This window comes from Haliaeetus albicilla, chromosome 16 (assembly GCF_947461875.1).
Source record: "Haliaeetus albicilla chromosome 16, bHalAlb1.1, whole genome shotgun sequence".
Classification (NCBI taxonomy): domain Eukaryota; kingdom Metazoa; phylum Chordata; class Aves; order Accipitriformes; family Accipitridae; genus Haliaeetus; species Haliaeetus albicilla.
In genome coordinates this window covers 30,112,302-30,138,225 of record NC_091498.1, presented here as the reverse complement: position 1 = coordinate 30,138,225, position 25,924 = coordinate 30,112,302, and the positions used below count along the sequence as shown (strand labels likewise).

At 38.6% G+C, this 25,924-nt stretch overlaps 1 protein-coding gene across 12 annotated transcripts in view; it reads left to right on the top strand.

Moving 5' to 3' along the window:
• SHANK2 (SH3 and multiple ankyrin repeat domains 2) overlaps nt 1–25,924 on the top strand; it is a 363,547-nt gene that overhangs the window by 220,437 nt on the left and 117,186 nt on the right. For all 12 annotated transcript variants that reach the window (XM_069804140.1, XM_069804146.1, XM_069804143.1 and 9 more), the window contains 2 exons: nt 722–804; nt 2,427–2,551. In XM_069804140.1, the coding sequence (XP_069660241.1) occupies nt 722–804; nt 2,427–2,551 (208 nt within the window). The remainder of the gene's footprint in view (nt 1–721; nt 805–2,426; nt 2,552–25,924) is intronic.

Genomic DNA, 25,924 nt, shown 5'->3' with positions numbered 1-25,924 from the left:
GTGTTTTCCTGATTGTGCATGCCTTGTTACTATTTCAATTATGCAGATTCTCGATGCTGTGGAAATTTGTGCTTGATGACGCCAAGGCAGCTGCACGTTGTTAGCATTGTAGGCTGTCAGATGATCATGTGGGATTCTTGCAGCATGCAACATTCAATAGGATTGAAAAAGGGCTTTTGATGCAAGGCATAGCTTTCAGAATATATTTGTGCCTTTTAGTTAGCTAATATAAAATCATAATTTATTATCTTTAAATTTAAAATGCTGCCTCATTTTTCTTCTGGTTGGTTTCATTTTGGCTTCACTAGAAGATGCATCTGGTACATCCACGATTGAGGAGTTTATTAATGATACTGTCATTCAGTTCACTTACTTTTTTTCCTTTTAGAGTCCTAGCTAGCCCACAGATTACATGATCACATGTTCATTCAGTCATTCATATAGAACACAAACCACCATGCATGATTTCTTCTTCTTTCTTTTTCCTCTCTGCCTTTTTTATTCTCTTTAAGTTGCTTTGTCATGTTCTCTTTTATCATTAAGCTTAGTCTTTGTCTTCCCCTCGCTACTATTTGTTCTATATTTTCCCATGCTTGGTTACTGCAATATTATTTGATTAACGGGCTGTGATGATGATGAACCTGCACACTGGAGGAGCAGCTACTACAGTGGTGATGAAGGGATGTAATAATGGTCGCTATCCTCGGAATTCTCTCTACAGTGACTGCATAATAGAAGAAAAGGCAGTGGTCCTGCAGAAAAAAGACAATGAAGGATTTGGATTTGTGCTCAGAGGGGCAAAAGGTATGTGCTTCTGTGTGTGTGTGTGTGTGTGTGTGATGTGCACTGGCATGAAGAAATTTATACATCTCGGAATATAAGCAGGAATTATTCTTGGTGCACTTGGTTGCTAGACAACAGGATTCTCTGTATGCTATACTACTCAGACGGATTTTAGCGGCTTCTGTCTGAAGCAGTTTGCATTTTTACATAGGAGAAGCACTGTATAATCGTTTTGGGGGGAGAAAGTTTTGTCTGTATTTTTATTGTGTTGGTATATGTAATATTTTGTCATTAATCTGTTTTGTTATGCAGTTTACCTAACTATGGGAAACCTGCTTTCCTTATAAAACCTGCTTCTTTATTTCAAATGTCAGTCTATTTAAATAGGTCTACGAATAGAAATAGACAAGAGAGTGATATTTTGTTTAAATAGGTGTGGATCTTCTGCAAGGTGACATTGGTGCAGTTTTAGTATGAAAATATGATCTTTTTTTATATCTTCAGAAGCTGCACGTATGTTGCATGGCCTGTAGTGTGCTCATTTTAAAAGCTGTTCATATGTTAAACTGCATGTTACTTTTCTGTAGACTAAAATCTATGACAATGGCATTCTTAAGAGTTAAAAAAAGCATTCTATTTAATGCTTTGCTTTTTAACTTCCAGTCCAGTTTGCTCCTTTTGTATTTAAAAAAAATATATATGATGGTATGTCCCATCTCTTGCTCCCCCTCATTTTACATGGGTTCTCCCTTGCCTTGCTTGAGCATGAAAATTATTCCATATCTTCATTCTTGGGACATCGTTTTTTGCTCTCCCCGTTCCCCCTCCCCTAAACCGGTGCCACCATAGATTTTCAGTGTTGTAAAAGCTTTTCTAATTTTAGCTAAATAAAAATTCTTTGGAGTTGTTCTAGGAAAGCCGGTAGCGCTACCTTTTAGCTAACCCATTGCCATGAGTTGGCTGTGCCTCGAGCAGAGGTCACTCCCTCTGGGTAAGCCCAACAATTTTCCCCAGATTTTCTCTGTAACAGTGAGGGCGCCTCAGGTGAAAGACCCAAGGACTTTTCTGCTTGTACGTGTACGTGACAGAGAGAGAGACAGGGCTGTTAAAAGGCCTGCCGTGCCTCCTTTCCTAAAAAGTGATTTCTTCTGTTAATCTTCTTTGTAATATACATCTAGACGTAGAGGAAAAATTCAGTTCGATCTCTTTCGTCCTTTCGCACCCACCCCATATCCCCAGTTCGGCCAGATGCTCTCTCCTGGCTACAGTACATAATTCATTTTTAGTTGGATGTTGCCAGAGTTACAAGCATTTTGCTAGGCATACAAAAGGGTTACTTGAACTAATACTGAATATCCTGGAATACTCAGAATCCAGCTATTGCCTCATACAGCTTGATTTGGTTTGTGTCAGTAACGAAGCATGTATTTTTCTCTCTGAATTCAAGACCTGTGGATTGCTATTGCAGAGAGATTGCACTCTGTTCCCAGCATCTTGATATCCTCTGAGGCAGAGTCCTCTTACTTTTAGCACCCACCATTTTTTAACCATCAATTTAAATGGCCAATAATGGGCCTTTAGTCAAGTGGTATTCACAAGCACTCCATAACTTTCTTTTTTTAATGTGGTGTTTATTTTTAAAGCTGACACACCAATTGAAGAATTCACCCCAACTCCAGCCTTTCCTGCTTTGCAGTACTTGGAATCTGTGGATGAAGGGGGAGTAGCATGGCAAGCTGGCCTGAGAACTGGAGACTTTTTGATCGAGGTAGGAGATCCTGAAATTTGATTCTCAGCGCTCTGTTGGGGAAATAGTGATGTTCCCTCTGTAGAATTTACTTTGGAAAAAGTGTGTGATGCTTCTGAACGGCAAGCTCAGTGGACTAACACCAATAATGTACTTCACTTGCTCTATTTTAGAATTTCACACAGCATTTGGGAAAGCAGTTTAAAAGAACAGTGTTCAGGTTGGCTGGGAATTTTCTGTTTGTTCTTTTTGTTATTTGGGAATACACTATCAGAGAAATTTGCGAGTTTTTATTCTTCTTTGCATTATTGAACTGAAGTTTAGATTAATTTCAATATTTATTGTAGGCTATCAATTCTGTGGCCTTCTAAATGGTTTTACAGAGGCACCCAAATTAATGACTTCCTATGCAGCTGCAATCAGAAATATCAGTGGTCTAGTGCTGTTTAGAAACCATGGAGAATAAAGCAAATTACTGGGGCTTGAAATTAAATATTTCCAACAGTGCACTGTAAATACAATCATACAAAAAATAAGGAACAAATGTTATTGCAGTATAAATTACTTTATAAAAAGGGTATATTGAAACACTCTCTTCGTTCATACTAAAAATGTCTTCACGTTTTATATTTCTGAGGATTTTTGGTTGGTATTTTAGATTTTGTTGAAATAGTTGGTACTCCTTTTTAGTGTTACTGGCCAGTTTGCAACAAAATCATGATTCGGGATTTTCTTCCTCTCCCCCCCCGCCACCTTTTCATGACCAACAAAGTGATGCTGTGATTCTGTGAAACTAGGTATTTGAAAATAGGTCTTTCAGGATGGATGGACCAAGTCTTGTCTGTAAGATCTATTGATTTATTTTATTTTTTCTTCTTCAGGCACATATGTGTTTTGTTAAAGTATTTACTGGTGCTGCAACATTTATTTCTGCAGAGCTGGCCTTTACATTTGGGAGAGGATAGAATGTGCAGCTTTTATTTGTTGTGTGCATTGAACTCCCATGGTGATTGAATTTTTAAATAGTTGCACCACTTCTTCACATTGTAACAATGAAAGCACAGGCTTTGCAGACTTCTAAAGTAAATAGATGTCCATTTTTATCTGTGTCTTCAAAGTACATTTTTCTTACTCTTTGTTTACTTAAAAATAAACATTTAGCAAACTGTTAAACAATAGCTTACAAATTGTACTGATAGGTACTCTGTGCAAGGACGCTTTCTAAACTATGATTATTGATGTTAGGTGGGGTTTTTTAAACAATGCTTTATTTTTAGAAGTTCATTTCTTGTTAGGCTTTTAATCTATAGGAAGTATGAATAGTCTGTACTGGCTGATTTCACAGATAGATTTGATGGTGAATAATGTGTAATTTAATGGAGAGGATTACAGAATGGCAACTGTGCATATGGATTTTTTTAACATCTCTGAAGGGATGCAAGAAGTCCGGGTAGCTGATTCTGCATAAAGCTTTGCTGGTTTTCTGGCAAATGAAAGCAGAATTATAAGTAATTGTCTAGACAATTTACTCCTAGCCTTAGCTTAGAAGAGCAGTTAAACATGCACATGCATTGCGGGATCAGGACATTAATCCATACTCTACACAGTCCAGCGTATTTGTAATTCATTCTGAAAGAAGCAGTTGTTACATGCAAATCAAATCTATTTCTGTGTAATTTATGTTCATCGGGGTTATTCTGTTCTGAATTTTGCAACTTAATTAAGAGGACATGGTAATCCTGAGAAATCACAACTTTGCTGTAGTTGAAGACTTTTATGTTGGAGAAAGGCAGGGTTTTTTCTATTTCATGAACTACATGTGCAGTGCACAATACTGTCTAGCTACAGAAAGCCATCTTTGAAACTATTTACACTAATGCAAAAGATACTACTGTTGAAATATAAATGACTGGTCCACCTGCACTTGTAGGAATGCCATGCTTGTGTTGGAGTGTGTAGGAATGCTCATTTGTTGTGTTGAACTGAGAAGAGTTAAATGTACTATACGTTGCAGTGAGTGGTTATCATAACTGGTGTAGTTAGTCTGTCTTATTGTTAAATGATTTCTCCCATGACTCTAAAGTTTATGCTGCTGTGTGTAAGTGCCACCTCAACCATTTGTAAGTAATATAATGCATTTATCATAAATGTCACATGAATAATAAAAGAGTTAATGGGCAACTAGGATCCTAATTAGTCCCATTTATAACACTTGCGGCAAGCTTCAGGCTTTAGGGAAGTGGGAGTCCAGTTTGGCAGAAGACAAAATGCAAGGGAGCGCAGATGTTTCGCTCTTGCTCGAGGAGGTTCGGTGGCTTGGGGTCATGGAGATAAGGGGAACCTTTTCCCTTACTCCTCACTATGGAATGACAGGTTTGACAGGAAGATAGATCCTTTCTTTGGAAGCAGGTAGGTGAAGGGAAGGCATCATTTCTTCATGTGTAATTATGGTCCCTGGATCTTCTGAAGGGGGTAGAACTTTGACAGGAGCTACTGAGCGTACTGAAGTAGTTCAACGTTGAAGATGATGCGTGTTGAGCAGAACAAATAAAAGACCTATACAGAAAAAGAAGCAAAGGTGTTGTCTTGCTTCAGCACGTAAACAGAATAGATACCAGCTAGAACAGAGTTGGCACAGTATCATTTCACTGAGTTTTTGTCAAGTTTTCTGAAAAGCCACGTGATACTGATTTGTCCAACCTGTACAATTAATATTAACATGAGACTTCAGAAATCAATGTTAAACTTGCTTTTGGAAATAGTGTTCACAGGCTCTTCACTGAAATTTCTGTCAATGTATGTTTTTTCTCCTTGCTTCAAACCCAGTCATATTTTTTGTGATAAAAATTGTAATGTGTGTAGTGGCTTTTCTGGACAGAGCACAAATAAAATGCATGAAAAAAAAATGGAAAAGCGCATGAGTAGTTTTATAGCTGAAACAGTTAGCTAGAGACAGCTGTCATTATATGTGGATTTTCAGAAGCAATTCAACAGTTGCCGATTCATGTGATTTTTCTTAGCTTTGATAAACAATCAGAAACAGAGTACGGTTATGATTTGGTTGTTGTAACTGAGAGAGATTGTACAGCTTGCTCTATTTGCTATTTTTCACTATTTTACTTGATGTTTTCTTGAATCTTGGTATCTGCCCAATTAAAAACATAAAAGTAAAGCAACATATTAGGGCAAGTGCTATCCAACCTAAAAATTATGGTTTCCATTAGAAGACTGAAAAAACTACAACCATCATTAATGTGTACACCAATTCTGAAGCCATTGTAGGTCATTGTTAATTCATCAGAGTGGCTGGATTTCTATAGTACACCTGTTGGACTTTGTAAATGCTTGATCAGAAAAAATCGAACCATAAGTTGATTTGATTTGTTATGTGAAATATTTGCAAGAAAGAAATGTATTAGCTCTGACTCTAAATCTACTATTTATGAATAATCTTTATGTGCCTAAGCCTTTGTTACCTTTGTTTAGTGTAGCAGTCAAGCTGAACATATATAGAGGAACCACTGAATACTACTGTTTCGAGAGTGCTGCCTTAAAATGTGACTTAAAAAATTGTTTAAGTTGGGGTTCTGTTTTCTTTTGAGATTTGCTTTGATGGTGTGTGCAAGTATAACCATCTTTGAATAAAGAGATCCATTAAAGTGGAAGAGTTTTTTTAACTCAGAATAGTTTGGGGGGTGGTAGTATAGTAGGATATAGACTATCTTACTAAATTAAGACCCAGTGGATTATTAACTATTTGTTATTGTTGTACCCATGAGTGTGCAGCTGTTTTGCAGGTGTTGCATGATGCGATGTGTGGGGATTTTTCATCTGCCACAGAGCATCTCATACCAAATAACGATGTTATAATATCAATACTTAGAAATTGAAACTAATTCTGCAGTATTTTACCAGAATAATCCATTTGTTCTCTAAATGAGGCATTGCAGTTGGCATTATTGTGCCATAAAATCACTTATTTTTCCAGATAAATGGAAATGTTATTGTCTTCAGAATAGAATGGCTGCTTATTTACATTCCAGTTAAAATGTAAACTAGATAAAACCAGCGTATTATCCATTAAAAAGAAAAGAAAAAGGAAAAAGTAAGGCAAAATTCAAGGTTTGATTTGAGGATCAAAACCAGAGATGGTAACAGAAGAAATCTCATCATTTTGCTGCAACACAGTTCAGTTGGTACTTGTACTAAAACATGCAAAATGGTCTGTAGTGTAACTGCCTGTATTTCTTTATCCTCAAGAGCTTATAGAATTTACTAGTACAAACTTTTCTTTAGGTAGTGGTAGACGGAAAACAGACATCATTTCATTACAGACAGCATTATTTTATCATTATATAGATAAAGATACCTGTCCTCTGACTGGATGTAGGGAGTAGCAATAAGCATTTATGGAGACATTTAAAATATCTGGAATATTTTTTTTTTTTAAAATACACACATACACACACAAGTAACTTTAGGTTCATATTTAGCAATAGGTTAGATTTTTGTTTTATTCCAGTGACACTTTACACAAACTTCAAGACTGATCTGGAAAGCAAACTTTTAACTTTATTGTTGTAACTTAGACTATAGTCATTATGAATATTTGTGGCAAGCATAGCAATGTTATGTCTTATATTTCTATTCAATGGCTGGATGAATTAGTGGGTTTATGAAGGCATCTGTTACTGATTTAAATCCTTTTAGCAACATAGAAACCTTCCCATCCTTAGGTAATCATTAATTACCCTGTGGCCTTTCTCTTATTTCTAGTGAGAACTTCGCTAGCTTCTGCCACCACTTATAAATCTGAATTATTTTTTTTTCAGGCAGCTACATGGGGCCATGATATTTTTTCTCTCTTGGAAATAAACTGAGGCTTTGTTAGTGTCTTTGCAGTAACACAGATTATCACATTGCAATTTTTTGCAGTTGTTTTGCGAAAGTTTGTTCATATCCTCCCAAAAGTGTGGACACCAGCTCCATGCAATACTTAGTAAGAGCCTCCCTGATATTGTGTGGAGGAGGAAGACAGAAAAAACACTATTCTTACATTTTTGTATGCTGTCTTTACCTCTCATACTTAGGCCTTTTGGTGGACCAAAAGAGTAAGGTCTGCCTTAGTTCAGTCTTGCATTAGGGTTTTTTGTTGCCAATTTGGCTGCTCCTCCTGCCCGTGCCCCTTTTGCACGTCAAGCAGGAGAACGGCCAAGCTCATTGCGGCGCACGCTGAGCTGTTCTGTTCCTAGACAGCGTCTAGGTCGGGTTTTGGTTCAACTCTACAAACAATATTCTTGCATCTTTTTGATGATGAGGGATTCAACCAAAACTGCAACAGTACTGCAATGTTTTGGCATGTGTGTGTGTACATATATATATGTAATATATACTGAAAGTTTGGCGGGGGATATGTACATGGTTATTGTAAGGGTAGCAGGGCTCTCACTAACCTGCAAGTGTGAGGTCCAGCAGATCTTGCACACCTAGACTGGGCACCAGTATTTTTAAATCTGTATATTTAATTGATACAGTTTGATTCAACCAACCGTTAAAGGAAAAAGGTAATTTCTGTTTACCAGTTAGTCATCATCCTCTTGGTGATGTCTGTAAATGATGTCTATTAAGCACAAGCATCCCCCTGACACTTCTTAAAATGAAAGTTGTCAGAGTCCAAAGGAAACTTTCTTCCTGGTTTGGTTATGAAATTCTTCTGCTTAAGCGTAACTACAGATGTGTTGGAGAAGTGGGACAATGGGGTCCTGGAAAAAGAGCAGCTTTGGTACAAGTATTGAAAGTCTGGTGTATCTGTGCAGTCTCTGACCCAGTGGATTAATTTTTCACTTGATGGAAAAGTATTTTGCTTTCTTTCCACTTGAACTCTGTGAGTGAGAGTTTGGGTTTGGCAGGGGTTTTTTGTTAATTTATTTTTTTAGTGGATGATGGCAGCTGAATGAAATTACTGTGCCTTCAAAGTGCTTTGGATCTGCACAAAAGCACTGTAGAAAAATGACAACTATTTTGAATTGTTCTTTTTATCTGTTTAAATGCAGCCTCTAACCTGTAGGAAGCGATGATATTCCAAATGTGCTCAGTGTGATCATAAAAACGATGGACCAATCTTGTTTAATTCTAAAAATACATTAATAAGACTGTTACCTTTTCAGCATAGATGGAAATGGGCAGACAAAAAAAGAATTTGGTTCTTAGAAGAGCTCAGTTACTCACGCCTAAGCAAATAATATGCTTTAATATAAGACTGAAAAGCAGACAAAAATGAAATCACTTTGCTGGTGTCAGACGTACAGAACCAGTCTGTGGGCAAAACTGGGAAGCGTTATCCTTTCACCTTGATTCCACATGAGGTGTATACTGGGCTCGAAATCCCAAGGTGCAAGAGAAAATGGTGGTATTTATTCAATTTCCCAGAAATGTAAAAAAGTACATATTTGATACTGAGAACTGATTTTTGTGTTTCTTTGAGAAGAGGGTTTGGAAGGAATTTTGGTGATAATGGCAGCAACAGTCAGAATTAGCTCTGTGTCCTTTCAGTTCTCCATCATCAGTTTTAAGGCATTTTGACCTAGATGCCGCAGTATTTTTAAGAGACGTTTGCTAACATTTCAATTCTGAGGGATTCTGCCAAAGTTCATGGGACTGTGTGGAGTGCGGAGCTATCCACAGGGAGCTTTTTGACTTCTTGTGAATATGAAAACCAATATTTCCCTAACTTCCTACTACAAAAGCCTCAAAAATAGCAGATTTGTTTAAAGATAAGCTGCTTATTATAAATAGCCAGTTCTTGGCCACCTAGAAGCCATCCAGTGGCATCCAGCCATCTTGGCCACCCAGTGTTTCGCATAAAGCACAGCTATGGACAGTCTTCACTCTTGCAGACGTCTGTCTATCCTCCATTCAAGTAATACAAGAATAATAGTACTCTTCCATTTCTAGCTCTTGGGTGTTGAGGTTAGGTATTAGGACTAATAACACTACATAAATAAATGCCTTTTTTAAGGTATAGTTTGGAGATTTCCAGAAGACATTATATTAAAATTAATTTCTCTGAAGCCTGTTGGCTTTTTTTAGTCTCTTGATACTATGGAAACCTGGTTGCCAGAATGGAGCTATATGAAAAACAGTACTTGTGCCTGGTATTTTAGGGGAGAAAATACAATTTCTTTTAATTGTGGGATGTTGCTACAAACCTGCAAAATTACAGGTGAAGGAAAACAGATGGGTTGGTTTTAAATAATGGAGAAATAACTGACAAATTCCTATTGTTGAGTGCTGCAGCAGAAGTAATCTAATACCTGGAATTTTTATTTTTCTTTTTTTTCACTTTTCTTTTTTTTTTCCTTTTTTTGGGAGGTGTAAGCATCTTACAAGCAGGAGAAATACTATAACATGGAGTTGCATGTGGGTGTACATGGGGGTTTTTTATTTATTGCCAGTTTTCTTTTTCTTATTCTGAGACTGGCAATCGATTTGTGTGATGCTGAAAAGCTAAATTCACCTGCTAGTTGTGTTTAATGGGTATGCTAAACTTGATCACAGTAAACGGGTGGTCATCCCTCTCAGAGAGCTGCTGTGCTCCTCTGAAGTTATTGTACAACTATGCAGGCGACTTGTGAGAGAGAAGGTAATGACAGAAGATGGCTTTCCAAGGAAACCCTGCCTTGTCGTGTTCCGCTGCATTCAAAGCATTTCCTACGGCTTGCGACTGTGGGATTCAGCAAATTTATCTAATAAGGAAACTGAAATATACTTTAAAACAATCACATTAGAAATAACATTTTATATCCTATTGTAACACTGATACGAATCTTTTCAGAGACTCTTGTATATAACAATAGAGAAGAATGATGCTTTATCTCTATTACTTCATTTTTGCTTCCTATATTCTGGCAGTAATTTGGGGAGCTGGATTTCTAGTTCTCCTCATCTTGTGGTGCAAATTTTTCACTTGTACAAAAGGATTATTCCTCCATGGTGAGAGTTTTGCCTGTCGGTTTTCGAAATAGGAACTCCTGGATAGTCTTATTAGGTTATATGTGTTATGGGGTGCTGGGTGGGGTTGGACTTTGAAGGTCTCTGAAGGCTTTGCTGATCAGAGCACTGAAAATTGTCCTAGCAAATACATCAAAAGTTTAATGGGGTTTTTCAAGACTGAGTAAATAGGGTGATAGGATAAAAGTAGGTAGCTAAATGTATCTTTATTTGCTGATGAAGAGAAAATTTAAAAGCATGTATGTACATAAAAAAGAAATCATGGAAGAGTTTATTTACAACCTGGAAGAAAAAGGGTTGATTCTGGACAAATATCATGGTTGTTTAGATGCTCACTGGAATAAAGGAGAGAGTTAAGAGACAATCATGGCAATCCTGGGCAGAGTAAGTCATTGCAGAGATAAACTTCACCATGAAATACCCATGATTTACTAGTTTAATAGTGCTAAAGAACTGGCATTAAAGATGGCAGAAAAGCCTTTTTATAAAGACTCGGCTTGGACTTGCACTGATGTCATATAACAAAATGTTGTAACCTTGGATGTATTTGTTGCCAGCCTACATGCTAAAAGAGGTGAGGAAATGTGTGAAGCTCATGCTTCACTCCCAAAAGCAGGTCTATGAGGCAGATACCAAAGTGCTGCATTAACTATGTTGTATTTTCTTTTAAAGCAACATAAGGTGCAAAATCAAAGAATCCTTTTTCTTTTTTAATTCGCAGTATAAATCTTTTTTATTGTAATTCTTTTTAGAATTGTTCTAACAGGCTTCGAACAAGTGCTGTTGCTTTTAATGGAATCAGCCTGTGGCTTGGCTTTTCAGCACTGGATAGATTTGTGTGAGGCAGTAGTCATTGCTGACAGACTTGTAAGTTGTTAACAGCATATTTGGTATATCTATTTACACTGAGGGTTATTATGACTCACTTTAACTGCTAAATTAAAGAGAGAACTGTTTTTAAATGACCAGCAAAACATTTATTGTAAGCATTTTCTTAAAGTTTCTTGTTAGTTTTTTATACCTGAATATGCTTTATTGACTGTGCCTATTATGGAGCTGGCTTTTACAAAGAACATAGAGATTGGGAATTGAATTTACGATGTGTTTTGTCTGTGAGTAGGTATTTGGTTCCCATAATTCCCTGTGCACTTGTAGAGTCTCTTTGAGATATTTTAATAGAAATCAAGTGGACACCTAACAAATTGGTTGTTCTTCAGTGCTGGAAATGATGTAGGCCCCTATTGTCCAAGAATCAAAGACTAGGATTATTCATCCCCAAGTCTCATTTTTCTGCAACTGTTTTTCCATTTCTTCTCCCTACCCCACGCAAACCTCTTCAGAAGTGCTGTTCAGTTCTTTAGTCCTTTTGCTTCTTTCTTACAGTGTGGGCCCAGCTCTGGGTGCTTGAACTTGCCCGTTGGGTCTCCAGAAGGTGTACTGCTGTGTTCGGTTGTGATCGAGGTAGTTTTCTCTAGATAAGTCTCGTTCCACCCGCAAAGGTGTTAGAACCTCAGTATTGAGACAAGACGCTTCTCTTTGGCAGCTCTGAAGTGAAGGAAACTGCCCGTGTCTCGCCTGGTAGCCAATAACGCAAAATGGGCTAGTGCTGCCATTTTAAGACCTGCAACATGATATTCTTGCAAAGTAGTTGGGATAACTTGCAGCGGTTTAGAGTTCTGTGAGGCAGAGTTCCAGCTTTCTGTGTTAATTGTAATTGCCTTATCCAGCTGTTCATGTTTTAGCTGGTGTACTGGAAGTGGAAACATGGGATTCAAAACATTCCCACGATGGGTAAATACTCTGATGGCTACGTGTGGTGACTGGATCCTCTGTGAACTATTTAAATGCACCTAATCTAGCTGTGTGAGATCTTGTCATTTAGGCACTGGCTTTTTTTTTTTCTTTCCCTTCTTTAAGGGAGATTGAAATGAAAGCTAGATTCATTTCGTATAGATTAGGATGTATTAACATTAATGTTGACTGTCACTGGAGTAGAAAGGCTGTTTAGATAGATTTTTCCATCTCTGAAGGGGTTATGTAGTTTGTAAGTTCTTGTGTTAAGCAGTAGAAAATAGGAAGGATTTGGAACTTAAAGAATGTGAACGGGTATAGTATGTTACACTGCTGTAAAACTCATCAAGAATACCTTTTGCAAACAGGTATATTGTTGGCTTTCTAACACTACAGTGGAATTTTCAATAAGTGAAATTCCTCCTTCACTTGCGTACTAACCCATATCTAATTCCTAGATTACTATTTAACCATCAGCTGCCTCTCTGTTTATTAAAAAATATTTGATATTTTAAGTAGTTTTATATACTCTATTTTGCTGCTTTTTTAATATTTTTTTCTAAAGACCTTTTGATGTAGTGAGGTGTAAAATTTGTTTAATTTTTTTTTTTTTTTAGTGGTGATCTTATATGCAAAAATGATGCTGCTAGGCAATTATCCACCCAGAGAGTTTTCAACACAGTTACTCATAATAAACACCAGATCAGTAACATGCTGACAGTTTTTGGTAGATGCATGATCCCATTCTAAGTATTGACTTTCAAATTAGCATGATTTTGCAAATCCACGTTTTAGAAAATTCTGTTTATTTGCAGGAGAGAAGTATATAAAACTAGATGAAAGAAGATACTAGAATTAAGGTGAACCCACTTGCAGGGTTACCACTTCTGTGGCTCAGTCAGCAGAACAGAATCGGAGGATGGTTTTTACTCACTTGCTCACAGTAAAAGGTTATATACTTGAGTTTAAACTGTTGTAGAAGCCAGCCTGAGTTTAAACAGCTGATGCATAAGCAGGTGAGGGAAATTTGTGCTGTCATTCAACCAGCATCATGTGTATTCACGCATGGCTCTGCTTTGGAAAATTGTGATTGGAAAAGAGAGGTAGTAAACTTTTGTCCTTAGCAGTCACTTCCTAAGTTAATATTGTCTTACTTAGGAAAGGTGTGTAACTGCAGTTGAACTACCCAGGGAAACTGAGATTTAGGTTGTTTAAACATATGCTAATACAGGGTAGGGTTTGGGGATTGATTTTTTTAATTATTATTTTTTCACTAAAATACAGCGCAGATGCATCTCACAGTCAGTTTGCTCCATTACTGTATTGCTTAGATTACTGTTTAAGGTACATAGATTACGTTAATGTGCAGGAGCAGCTTTGTTTAAAATGTCTGGCCTATGCCTCAAGGGAAAAGAATATTGCCAGAGTATTCCTTCCAAAATGATGAATACCGTTTGGATCTTACACACTTCTCCAATACCTTAGGTGGGACTATTTTTCACACTTTTGGAAAGTACTGTGTTTTTAAACAGGCATGTTTGGTTGCCATGGATGACTTTCTGCTCATTTCCAGTGCTACCAGCTTTTAAACTTCTGATTTTTGCATTTTTGTACTTCCCGTGATCATGGTTTTTTGATTATTTTGAAATCCCCAGATTTTTTTCCGTCATTATCGTATATAAAATAATTTTCCTTTAAAAATAAAACTTCTAATTTTCATCTTTAAATATTTTTGTTATAGATCTGTAAAGTAAGGAAAAAATACATAGATATCTGGTTCTCAACATTTTATTGAAATCTCATCATTGTTTGTTGTTAAATCTTGTTTTTGTTGGGCTCTGGCAATAGGAAGCAATATATATTGTACTTAACCTAATGCAGAACTGTGTTCATATTTGGAGTTGACAATGAGCAATGGCTCAATAGTATGCTTTATTTTTTTCAGAAGTACTTATTGAGTCTGTTAGTATTATTGGCTAATTTCTTGTATTGGCTGGTTTGACAGTTGTCTGTCATTTCTGTCCCCAAAAGGTCTTCATGGAAAAATACCAATGGTTTGTTGTTCTTTTGCTCTGCGGGTTGGTTTTTTTTTTTCCTTCTAATATTTAAATTTCATCATTTTCTGTATATCAGAAACGGGGGTTTTGCCCCCTTCTGATTTTGATTTCCAGTCCATAGGGTTCTGAACAGAGAAACACTGCCTTCAATAAAATTTGTCATGTTTGCACAGCAACTTCTTTTATTGTTCTGTAATAATATCTTTGGAAGAAGTGTCTCTTTTGAATTATTATTTTAATTAGTTTTGATTCACTTTTGTTATTGTTCTCTCCTGTGCATACAGAGAACTGTCTCGCAACAAAGTTTACTCCGACAACTGCCCCATTACAATTATAGACATTCAAAAATTACATCTCAGGTCCTCCTGACGCTACGCGTTGCAAACAGAGTAAGATGCTTTGAAGGTTTATCTCATCTCAGACACGCTGTTAGGAAGCGTCGCCCCACCGGGCTCTCCTGGTGTGCGTGCCGCAGGCTGGAGCTTGGAGGAACTGAGTTCAAACCCCAACTTTCTCTGTAGTTACAGGAAGGTTCCTGCCTGTCGGGTCTTTCATATCCTAAATATAAAATGGGATGTTTACTCTGCACAACCTGCAGAGTTGAGTGTTTGCTTTATGAGGAATTTGCATACATCCGCAGGGGCGACTAAAACTTAGAGTAGCTCAGCAAACCTATTACCAAAGGATCCTCCTGGTCTCTGCAAGCCCCGTCTGTTTCTAGCACAAGAAGGGTTTGATTTTATTTGATGCTTTTAATATCTATGTACAAGGTTTTGTAAGATCCAGCAATGTCTTCCTGGCCTCTACTCATCTTTGATAAGATAAACTTTGTGTGTTGTACTCTGATTTTGAGTAAGATCCACCAAGTAGTAGATGAACTGCTATCAGAAAGGCAGAGAGACCAAAACCAGATAAAATATAATCCTAGCATACTACTTTTATTTTGTCAGTCTTTTTGCTAAAGAGAAAAAAATAATCAGGAAAAAAAGGCTTATAAGTGTAATCCCCAAAGTTGAAAGAACTGGAGAGAAAACAAGAAAATTGGGGAAAAGTGACTACAATTTTTTTTTCCATTAGTGTACTGAGACATTTTGATCTGATGGTTTAACAGGCTGATATATTTTTTGACGCAGAATAAAACTTCAAAACGTCAATCTGAGGATCAATTTTGTATTTAGAAATTATCAGCTTAACTGAATGGCTCTGTTGGGTTTTTAGGATATTAGAGGTGGGTGAAGAAAGAAGGGTATACTTAGATCTAGAATCACAGAAACTAATTTAAAATGTAGCATTTACTAAACCTACTGTATAATGTAGAAAATGCATACCAATTTTTCTCGAGAAAGAATAAACACCGAAGGCTGCTTGGGACTTCACTTTAAGAAGTACATGTTTTGAAAAATGAAACATTTGAAAATTATCAGACTTATGGCTGTATATCAAGGCACTGAATCACTCGAGGATTATCAACAGTAAAATACGTAAGTAAGGCTTGTAACATATTGTTTATAAATGGAAAACAGCATAAATCCAGCACTTCCTAACATCTCAGAATTCTGACCAATCTTTAAAAAATAATTTTTATTATCTAAATTCCTCATTTTTGAAGGATTTCTTAAAAAGGTAAAACCGTTGCTTGTATTTGTAGAATCCATACTCTCCTTTCATCCTCCCATGTCTTGTCATCTTAATGTTAATGCCAACTGTGCCATCTGATTCTTCTACCAGTTACTATAGATAACCCTGTAGTTCAAGCAGGGATACCCAAATCGGTGCACCTTAGCTCATCGTCAAAATTAGGCTTCAGAACTGAATAGTATTCAGAGAGCTGGTATTGAAAAATGAGAGTCCAGCTACGCAGTCCGACTACCTGTGAGAAATGCTGTCGCGTTTCTCGGGTGTTCGGGGGTCCCGGAGATGTGCGGTCCAGAGAGGTCCCTTTTCTCTCAGCGTTGCTAATACCAGTGGTAGCATGAGCTGGATGTAGCTGCTTCAGCTACCATATGTATCCATCTCTTCAGACGGTTCATCTTTTATGGCAGTTTTGGCAGCCTGCCGGGATTTTTCTGAGTAATGCAAGTGGTGGGGAATAATAATATTAACCCTTTTGTATCTTAGCCAACCATGAGTAGGATTCTGTGGAGCAGAGCGTGCTTTGTAGCCTCCCCTGCTCACCCTTTCTCTTCCTCTCTGTCCCTGAATGTACAGATAAGCATGCGTTAGGAAGCCTAAATAGAGAGGTGGATACGGATAGACTTTCTAAGGAGGTGATAGTGTAAAAAAGGAAGTTGATATGATTGTCCCTCTACATTTTTTTTCCAGCAATTTGAAAAGATAATGTGTGATTCTTTGCTTTCCCCTGTTCTACTTCAGTGCCAAGGTCAAATATGAATGGCAACCACAGTGGTTAACGCTGACAGCCTTTCTCCATCCTTGTCCCTCTTCTAGAAGGGAAAGATTTGCAGTAACAATATAATATAGCACTGCAGGCTTTTTCTTGGATGAACCAAAAGTTAATGCTGCCTAACTTCTCCGTGGAGTGATGTCCAGATCATCAGAGGACACTAATCCTATATTGAGAGCTGGTGGCTAGGGATGGTTGAGTTATGGTAACATTATTAAAATATTGACAGCATGTCACTGCCTTAAGGATAAGACAACTGTATTTTGATAAAAGCAGGACAGAGAAAGCACAAATAAACCGTTGTTTTCCAATACAGGGAAATGAACACCAAAAAAAATGCTTATGGGCCTGAATTTCCAGGGGAAAAAAACCAGAAGACTGCAAACACATTTATTTTACTACCACTGCTGATATGCTAATCAGCTCTATCACATTATGAAAGTCTTCATCAGACCTTATTCACAATCTCTACATAGGCCCAGGCAGCTTTGCCCAGATATCCTTGGCTGCTTTTCTCTGCTTAGTTTAGTGCCACTTATTACATCCAACAGCCTTCCTCCTCTTATTCCTTCCTTCCTCACCCTTTTACTGGAAGATGTAAATTTTACGCTTAACTGCTGTTAACTGTATTCAGTGTGGGAAAGGAAGGTAAGTATTGTTGACATGCCGCGACCTCCCATCACGTGTTGCGTATCAGCCCAGTAGACCTGCACGTCCTCAGACTTGTTTATGAGCTTCCCCGAGCTTCCTGCCTCGGAGCAAACAATACCACTTAACTAGCTCTCGAGTCGCCACTAATTGAAGCAGCATATTTATGAAATCCTTGGACTCATTCCACATCTGAAATAAAACAGCTGTGTTATAATGTTATGATCAAATTCTTTCACTGTTATATGACCTAATAAATTAACGGTTGGGAATCATGCATTTGTGACTCAGTCTGTCACTAAAATATACTAATTCCATCAATGGTCTTTTGGATAAATTTCTCTGAATGGGTACTGGATTACTTGGTCTGAAAAGAAGTGGGGCTGTTTCATGCCATCAGTTCTAAGAGGACTGAGTTAGTGGTCTCTGGTCTACAGAAGAGTAATGAAGAAACTAGAAAATAATGAAATATTTCTGTAAAGAATTAGCTTCGCAGGGGACTGACTGCCTCATCAATTTAGTTAGAGACGTAGGCCAGCTCCTGAGAGCTCTCGAAATTGTCCCGGGTTGCTGCCCAAGGAGCTGTCTCGATATACTTTATGTAGATTGATCACCCTGGAGAAATAGAGCATATTGCAGACTAACCCTTGCTACAACAAGCTTAAGGGTGAAAAATTAAACGATTCCATTCTTGCTAAGCAAAAGAGTAATATCTTGTTTGCAAAATGACAATTGAACTACAAGCAATAAAACATTCTTTTGAATTCAACTAAACATGACTTCTCTTCAGCTGTTCAAGTATTTTCATTTGCTTGCGAACTGGAAACTTAGCATCCTTCTATACAGGTCCACCTGCCTTAGACACCTTTCAAGACAAAGGATATCTGCCCACTTTTTCCTTTCTTTCTTGTTTTTGATCTATTAGGAATGCAGCCACCAAAAAGAGCAGCATAGTTAAATGGCTTCTAAACAATGTCGTTTAGAATTAGGAAGACATTTCAAAATTGGAAATGGGAACAAAGAAGAGAGAAAAGAGTTTAAATCCTGCAGAGTTAAAACTGTAGTACGGCTCGCCAAAATAGATCTCGAGGAAGAACTAGCTAAAGGCATAAAATCTCATGATAGATTTTTTCTTTCAAATGTACCACATATAGGAAGGTCTGCCAGAGGGCAGCAAACCTGAAAGATGATGGTCCTATAAAGGGGAGCACTTCTGAAAGAGAATGCCATAGGTAAAAACCTCAGTGAATTCGTAGCAGTACTGTTAACTAAGGAGGAACTTGGGATACGGCTGCTTCCTCAGGACACTGAAAATAAAGACCAATGGTGCAATTTTGCATTTTGCTTAGGTCAGTTGTGGTCCGGCATGTTGGTCCCTTACTGTACCTATGTCCTGAGGCGCAGGCTCCCGCCTTCCCCCTCGGGTTAGTGCTGCCATCCACAAGCAATAATTTGCAGGTCTAGCTGAAAAGTGAAAGAAATAAAAGCTGTAGGGTCAGCAATCAGCTTAACCATCAAGAACCACCTTGAAAGCCTCTTGACTTCAGGCACTACCACAGGAATAGTAGTTTACTGTTAGATCAATTTAAGCATAAGCCTACCCTGAGGACAATGTCTGGTTTCATAGACACCGTAGAAAGGTTTCATAACCGACTGACAAAATGAGCAGTAACAAATCATCAGGACAAGGTGATATTCCAAGGGTAGCTCAGATATGAAATTTCTGAACCGAAGTAGTATCTGTTGCTCTGCCTTGACAGCAGAGGAATGGGATGTAACAAATGCATCGCTGGTCTTAGAGTTGTAGAAATAACCCTGAGAACTGAACAAGGAAGCTTGTTGCCACTGCTGGAGAGCTGGTACTAATGTCACAAAGATTACAATCCCTGGCAATGTGGTTTAAAAAAAAGATGAACCTCCTAGAGTCAAAATGGCATTTGTAAAGGGAAATCATGTGTTTTGAAGGAGTCAGTGGTTATAGGGATAACTACCTTGACTCTTTCAGCTTTGATTTGGATATTCAGAAAGACGTGCTTAAAACCCAGGCTATTGTGTAGTAAGGGAAAATTACCTCTAACGTAAAGGGTAAGAAATAAAGCGTAGAAATAAACGGACAGTTTTCCAAATACAGTGAAAAGGAGTGAAGTTTTAGAGGGCTCTGTGCTGTGAACTGTCCTGTTAAATCTGTCCACAAATTACCAGATTTCATCTTAGGCACAACCCAAAGACAGTAAAGCATTCAGAGCTTACCTAAGGATCTAACAGGAATTTCAAGCATTGTTAAAATACTTTTGAGATTATTAAATCATAGAAAAATAAGCTTTTTAGGCATCTTACCAAACATGCAGTGCCTCGTCTAGCTTTCTGTAGAGGCCACTCACAAATGAGTTTAAGGATGCGCAACGGATTGTGACTGCTGTGCCTGACGCACTGCTGCCCAGCACCTCCTTTTGCTCCTTGGGAGCCGGAGGTTAGCACTCTGCCAGTGGCACGCCATCCCACGCCAACCTCACGCGTGCCAGAAACACAGAGGACAGGGTGGATTAGTCTCTATCCAAAATAACAGTTTCCAAAAAGCCTGTCTTACTCTCCTTCCCCTCTTCTGTTTTTAGACCACGTAATAAATCTAGATGAACTGGTGATTTCATCTCCACCTGCTGTTTTTACTGATCATCAACAAAAACAGCATGCTGGGCGGCTGTGGCTTCAGCCTTAGAGGGTAGAGAAATTCCTGGGACCAGCTGCAAATCTCCCTAACTTAGCTGGGATGATCATCTTTAACTGCATCTCCTACTGGAAGAGATTTATAAACTGTATGGTTTGGTCTTCTTGTGTCTCTGTATTATTTCTCCAGCCTTTTTCTAAGACGAGGGAAACAAAGCAGCTCACCAAATGCATCTTGTCTTTGCAGAAAAAAATGAGAAAGGATGCCTTCTTAAAAAAACTTTCTGTGTTTCAACAAAATCTCCTAGGAAGTTGCGTGGATACCTTACAGCGTTTATTAATAGGTCAGGTGCAAACCAGTAAGCACTCAGAAGGTGCCTAAGTCTGTGTCTGGCTGCATGAAAATTTATCAATTTTAGTCAGGAAAGAATACCTTCTCACTTGTGTCAGTGTTCAGCTGCGTAGTTATACCTACAGTCTGCTTTCCTGCTTTATGTCTTCCGAACAGGCAATGGAGAGTCCGGTCTGTACACGTAGGTAGAAGCTCCAGTCTCACTTCATACTGGGTGTGAAGACAGTAATTGTAGTAGGGCTGGTTTACGGATGGGCTTCAACAGGTACTATTCGGTTGACTAAATGCAGGTGTCTAGCACCGTTTCAGATGCCGTAACGTATTCTGGTTAGCTTCTGTCTTTTACTCCGGAAAGCTTTAGGTGTCCTGCAGGTTCTGTGTCCTATCTGCCAGTCATGGTCTGATCTCTGTGATAACCATGGGTAACTGAAATAGCGTTAGATACCCCAGACACCAGCACATGCTGGGGGCCGACCAGCTGAAAAGCAGCTTTGCAGAAAAAGACTTGGGGGTCCCAGTGGACACCGAGTTGAACATGAGCCAGCAATGTGCCCTTGCAGCGAAGAAGGGAAATGGTATCCTGGGCTGCATTAGGCAAAGTATTGCCTGCAGGTCAAAGGACTCTCCATCCTTGGGGATACTCAAAAGCTGGCTTTAAATGGCCTTGCTTGAGCATAGGGTTGGACCAGGTACCTCCAGAGGTCCCTTCCAGCCTCAGCCTTTCTGTGATTCTAAGGCAACTGAAGTGTGAACTGTGGGTGCGAAATTTGAATGGCCAGCTACCCAAGATCCAGCTATTTTCAAAATTTTTGTACAAAAATGAAGGCTGGTCGCTTTTAATTTTAGTTCTGTTTTCTCTTCTTTAAATGTACTTGCAGCTATATTTCATGGTTGACTTGCTTAAAATACACGCATGCAAGCTGCAAAAAATGTCAGAAATGTGACCAAGGATACCAGCTATTAGGGGACAGAAAGAGTGGCAGTAAATTAAATTCTTCATGTTTTACAACAGGTAGCTCTGCCACATGCTATAGATTCGTATTCATAAGAGAGAGAAAAATAATTTTCATATCCTAATATTGAGCAAGAACAAAATACAACTACTAATTTGTAAAATACGTCTCTTATTTATTGAGCAAGGGTATTAAATATTTCTCTTGTCCTGCACAATGACAACTTCCACGTTTTTTTGCATAACCACTAGAAAAATACTGTGGACAAAATTCAACACTGAGAAATAATCAGTTTCAAAAGGTGTGTGAAAACATTTTACTTTCCTATGAAATATGGATCAAAAAATGTATCAGTAAGGACAGAAAACTTTCTAAATCATTCCCTCCTAAATACCTAAAATCTCTTAATCTGCAACAGTGAGGAAAGCAAGCCCTGAGCAGTCAGCAAGTACAAGATCTCATCTTGACAGAGTATAACAAATCTGTGCCTGTAGTGCTATTTTACAGTGCTAGTTGACTTGTAACGCAGCAACTGTCTCCAAGCAACTGTGCGACCGACCGGGAGGTACAACCGGGGTGTCCAGACCCCGTGCCGAGGCAGCGGGAAAGCGAGGCAGCTCTGCTGGCGTGCACCCCTGGCCACCGAGCCTTCGGGTCATGCCTCGTGCTGGAAAAAAGACGGGCTCCAACTGCGTTCGAGATGGCCCTTTTCAGCAAGATGGCAGCTATTCCTGCGGGTGGAAAATTGGATTGGGTCATCAGTTGCCCGTGTCAGTCTTTGTGCTGAAATAACTCTAACATATTAATCAATTCAGCTCTCTTGTCTGTACCAGTAGCGCTTGTCAAAACGTTATTTTTGCAGCTAACTGAATCTAAACAAGCTCTCAAACCCAACAATGCCTTTGCAGGCCCAGCTCAAAATGGCTATTCGTGTAGATTTAATCTAATTAACTACAACCAATATACATCATAGAAAGAAAATCTATATGTTTAATATAATTTCTCCCCAGCTGCTTTAACTAAATGCAAAACTAGCAATATATGTATGAAATTTCTTTTAAAAGGTAATAATATACATTTGTTGTCCTTGTCCTTTGGATAAAACTCATCATTTTGTTATTTGTTGTGTTATGGTTCATTTAGGACCCACTCCAACCGTTGCAGAAGCTGCAGGAATGCAGCAGTCCACTTCTACCGGAGTTTAGTTCCAGCGTAACGTTTTGAATCCTTGATGGAAGGGAATTGTAATCTGTGAAATAATTTGCTACAAAAGCTAGTAACTAAAGATGATTTTTCCTTTTTATGGTATAATTTGTATAATCATTCATGTGATTATTGATTTGGGGGCTTATAATTTTGCAAAAGGGTCTTGAGACAAAACAGTGGTGGCAGTTGACATTAAAAGCTTTATCCTTTACTTAGGGGATGAAGAGATGGAAAGAAAGAAAAGGAAATGAAAGAACTACTCCCAGAATGGGAGGAAACACAAGGTTGTTTGGACAATACAATTTTGCTGTCAGTGCTGATGTTAAGAGTTTTGCCAGAACTGTTCCGGCAGGAGCACTTGCAGTTCAAGCTGGAGCAGCATAATCCTGGTTGTACGGGCTAATCCTGAACAACAAAATGGGATCAGAAACCTGTCTACATTGTGCTCCCTACCAGTACACCTCTTACTGAACTACAGGAGGCAACAGTTTAGTTTCTTCTCAGTTCTCTTGTGCAATAGGTTAACAAAATGTCAGGCTAGATCTGCTTTTTGTTTGTTAGATTGCTGGCTGTTTCTTCTCCCCTAGCCTGAATCGGCTGCTGGGAAATATACTGTAAGGTTTGCCTCGCTTTTCCCAATTTATTCCCTATTCTCTCTTCTTCTGAAATTCTGAAAAGTCCACTGTGAATGAGTTTTGTTAATGACCGTACAGTAATAGCAGATAACTATACACTCATTTTAGAGATACTTTCTGTATTGTTTTGACGTTCATTAATGCTATTCAATCCAGAGGTACTGTTTTACTGATCTTAATAGCTCAATCCCAAAAAACCTGCTGAAACATTTTTATATCACAAATTAAATGCCTTCTCCGGCTGTAATTATTTAAAAGAAAGTAAAAGCTTCTAGGTAAGAGAATATGGCATATTATGCTGCAGAAACACATCAATGTGCTGACAGTCCTTCGTGAGTACTAGCTTCTGTGATTAGTCTCTTTCAGACCATTATTATCATTATTCAGTAAAAATTAAGTGGTATCTGAATTTGAAGTGTTGACAATGGTTTTACACTTCTTAAACAGGAATGGACTTAAGCGTAGCGGCCAGACACTGCAGTCCTCGGAAGCGTACGGAGTTCGGGATTAGGTGTGGGTGCTACAGGACAGGCTGGTTGGCAAGTAAATGAGCTGTGAAGGTGCACATCATGTTCATGCTGTTCTGCTTCAGCTGGAGCAGAAAATTTGGTGCAGGGATAGCAAATGACTGCACACAGGATGGGGTGCTGCAGGATCATCTGAACCTGCTAGGACTAGGCTTTCTCCCAAACTTTCTGGTTTGCAATATCTATAGGTTTCATTGCTAAATGCTGTTAACATTTTTTTTTTTATTATTTGCATATGGTTCATTTTTACTGGTAACACAAATGGTGCACAGGCAGCATTTGGTACACACTCAGTATGTTACAACTATCCATGTTCTGAAGATGATATTATCAAATTTCTTTTTTCCTCCTTTACAACAGACACGAAATAGCTGAATAGAGCCAGTTACAAGATATCTTTTGCAGGCTGCACTTTGGTTGCAGTCCTTGGAAAGGTTTTATCTGAGTTGGAAACGTTTACAGGAACTTGATAATATGGGTAACATGTTTCTGCCAGTAGGGCTTCAGGATGTTGTTACCCTATATTAACCTTTGAAGCATGGATTGATAGCTTGATATATGTGTGTGTATATATATATATATGTTGCTTTCTGCAACAAAGAGATTAGAGCTGCATCCCACCCATTCCAGGATTAGATCTCCATCCTGAGACTTTGAGAGATATATATATACTCTTTCTGTGAATATAGATTAAGCTGCTGTTTTTCTCCTTTTCTTCATCTAGAATATCCTTCTGTGTTTTCAGGGGAAAAGAGGCAGTTCATTCTCATTAGCTCAAGGTAGCAGCAGAAGAGAGAAATCTGCCGTCTCCTGAGAAAATCTGAGGCCTGAGGTGCCCCAAACATTTCTGTGAAGTTGCAAAGGGATCAGGAGAGCTTTTTGGGGCACGCCAGGCTCGGGGCTGGCGCTGCAGGCAGCAGCAAGGCAGCTCGAGCGTGCGCCTCTCCTGCCCTTCTGCTTCCCGCAGAGAGAATGTAAAACACGCTGGCAATCTGTAACTCCCTGGCCCACTCGTTTCCTTCTCCACCTCCCGTTCCACGCCCACGCTGGGACTTTTAATAAATCTGTCAACAAATAAATGAATGTCCTAGAAGTGAAAGGCTGGGAGAGTCAGGGTTGTTCAGCCTATAAAAGGGAGGGCTCCAGGGAGACCTTACTGTGGTCTTTCAATACTTACAGGGACCTTATAAGAAAGACGGGGACAGACTTTTTACAAGGGCTTGTAGTGATAGGACAAGGGGTAGTGGCTTTAAACTAAAAGAGGGTAGATTCAGGCTAGATAGAAGGAAGAAATGTTCTACAGTGAGGATGGTGAAACGCTGGAGCAGGTTGCCCAGAGTGGTGGTGAATGCCCCATCCCTGGAGACATCCAAGGTCAGGTCTGACGGGGCTCTGAGCGACCTGATCTAGTAGAAGATGTCCCTGCTCGTTGCAGGGGGGTTGCGCTAGATGACCTCTAAAGGTCCCTTCCAACCCAAACCCATTCTATGATTCTATGATTCTGTTTTGGACCAGACCTCTGAAACTGCAGGGGAGCGAGTGGAAACACCACCTGTGTGTCACTCGTGGACCTAAGGAGGACAAAAGAAGCACTGAAGCTGACTGCAAGGAGTTGTGTTCTCCGTCCTGGGAGATCAATAAGGAATAGCAAAAAAACCCCCAGCTGCAATCTAATTCTTAAACCTTTCTGATGATCCTGGGCTTGTCCTTGTTTCTTCCTGTATGTGTTTTGCATAGTTTTATTTATCTCCTGTATTGAAAGTATTTATTATATTCCCTCAATTAATATGCAAGTATAGGTTCTCAGCATTCACTACCAATTTCATCAAGAACATTAGTTTTTCCATACAGATGCCTTATTTTAGCGGTATTTGATGTAGTCAAATTCTGATTATTTTACTGTTCCGTTAACTGATTTTCTATTTATTAACATAAATTTCTCTGCTCTTCAGAGATAGGATTTTTGCTTTCAAGGTATTTCATGATTGTGTCCTCCTTTTATCATTTATGAAATTAAATTTTACCCTTCAAAAAAACCCAACCCCAAAACTAGTGTCTTAAAAAGTAGGCTTATCTGATAGCATCAGACACCTATAATTATTTCCATGTATTTTTTCACAAAACAGATCTAGTTTAATGCCAAGTCC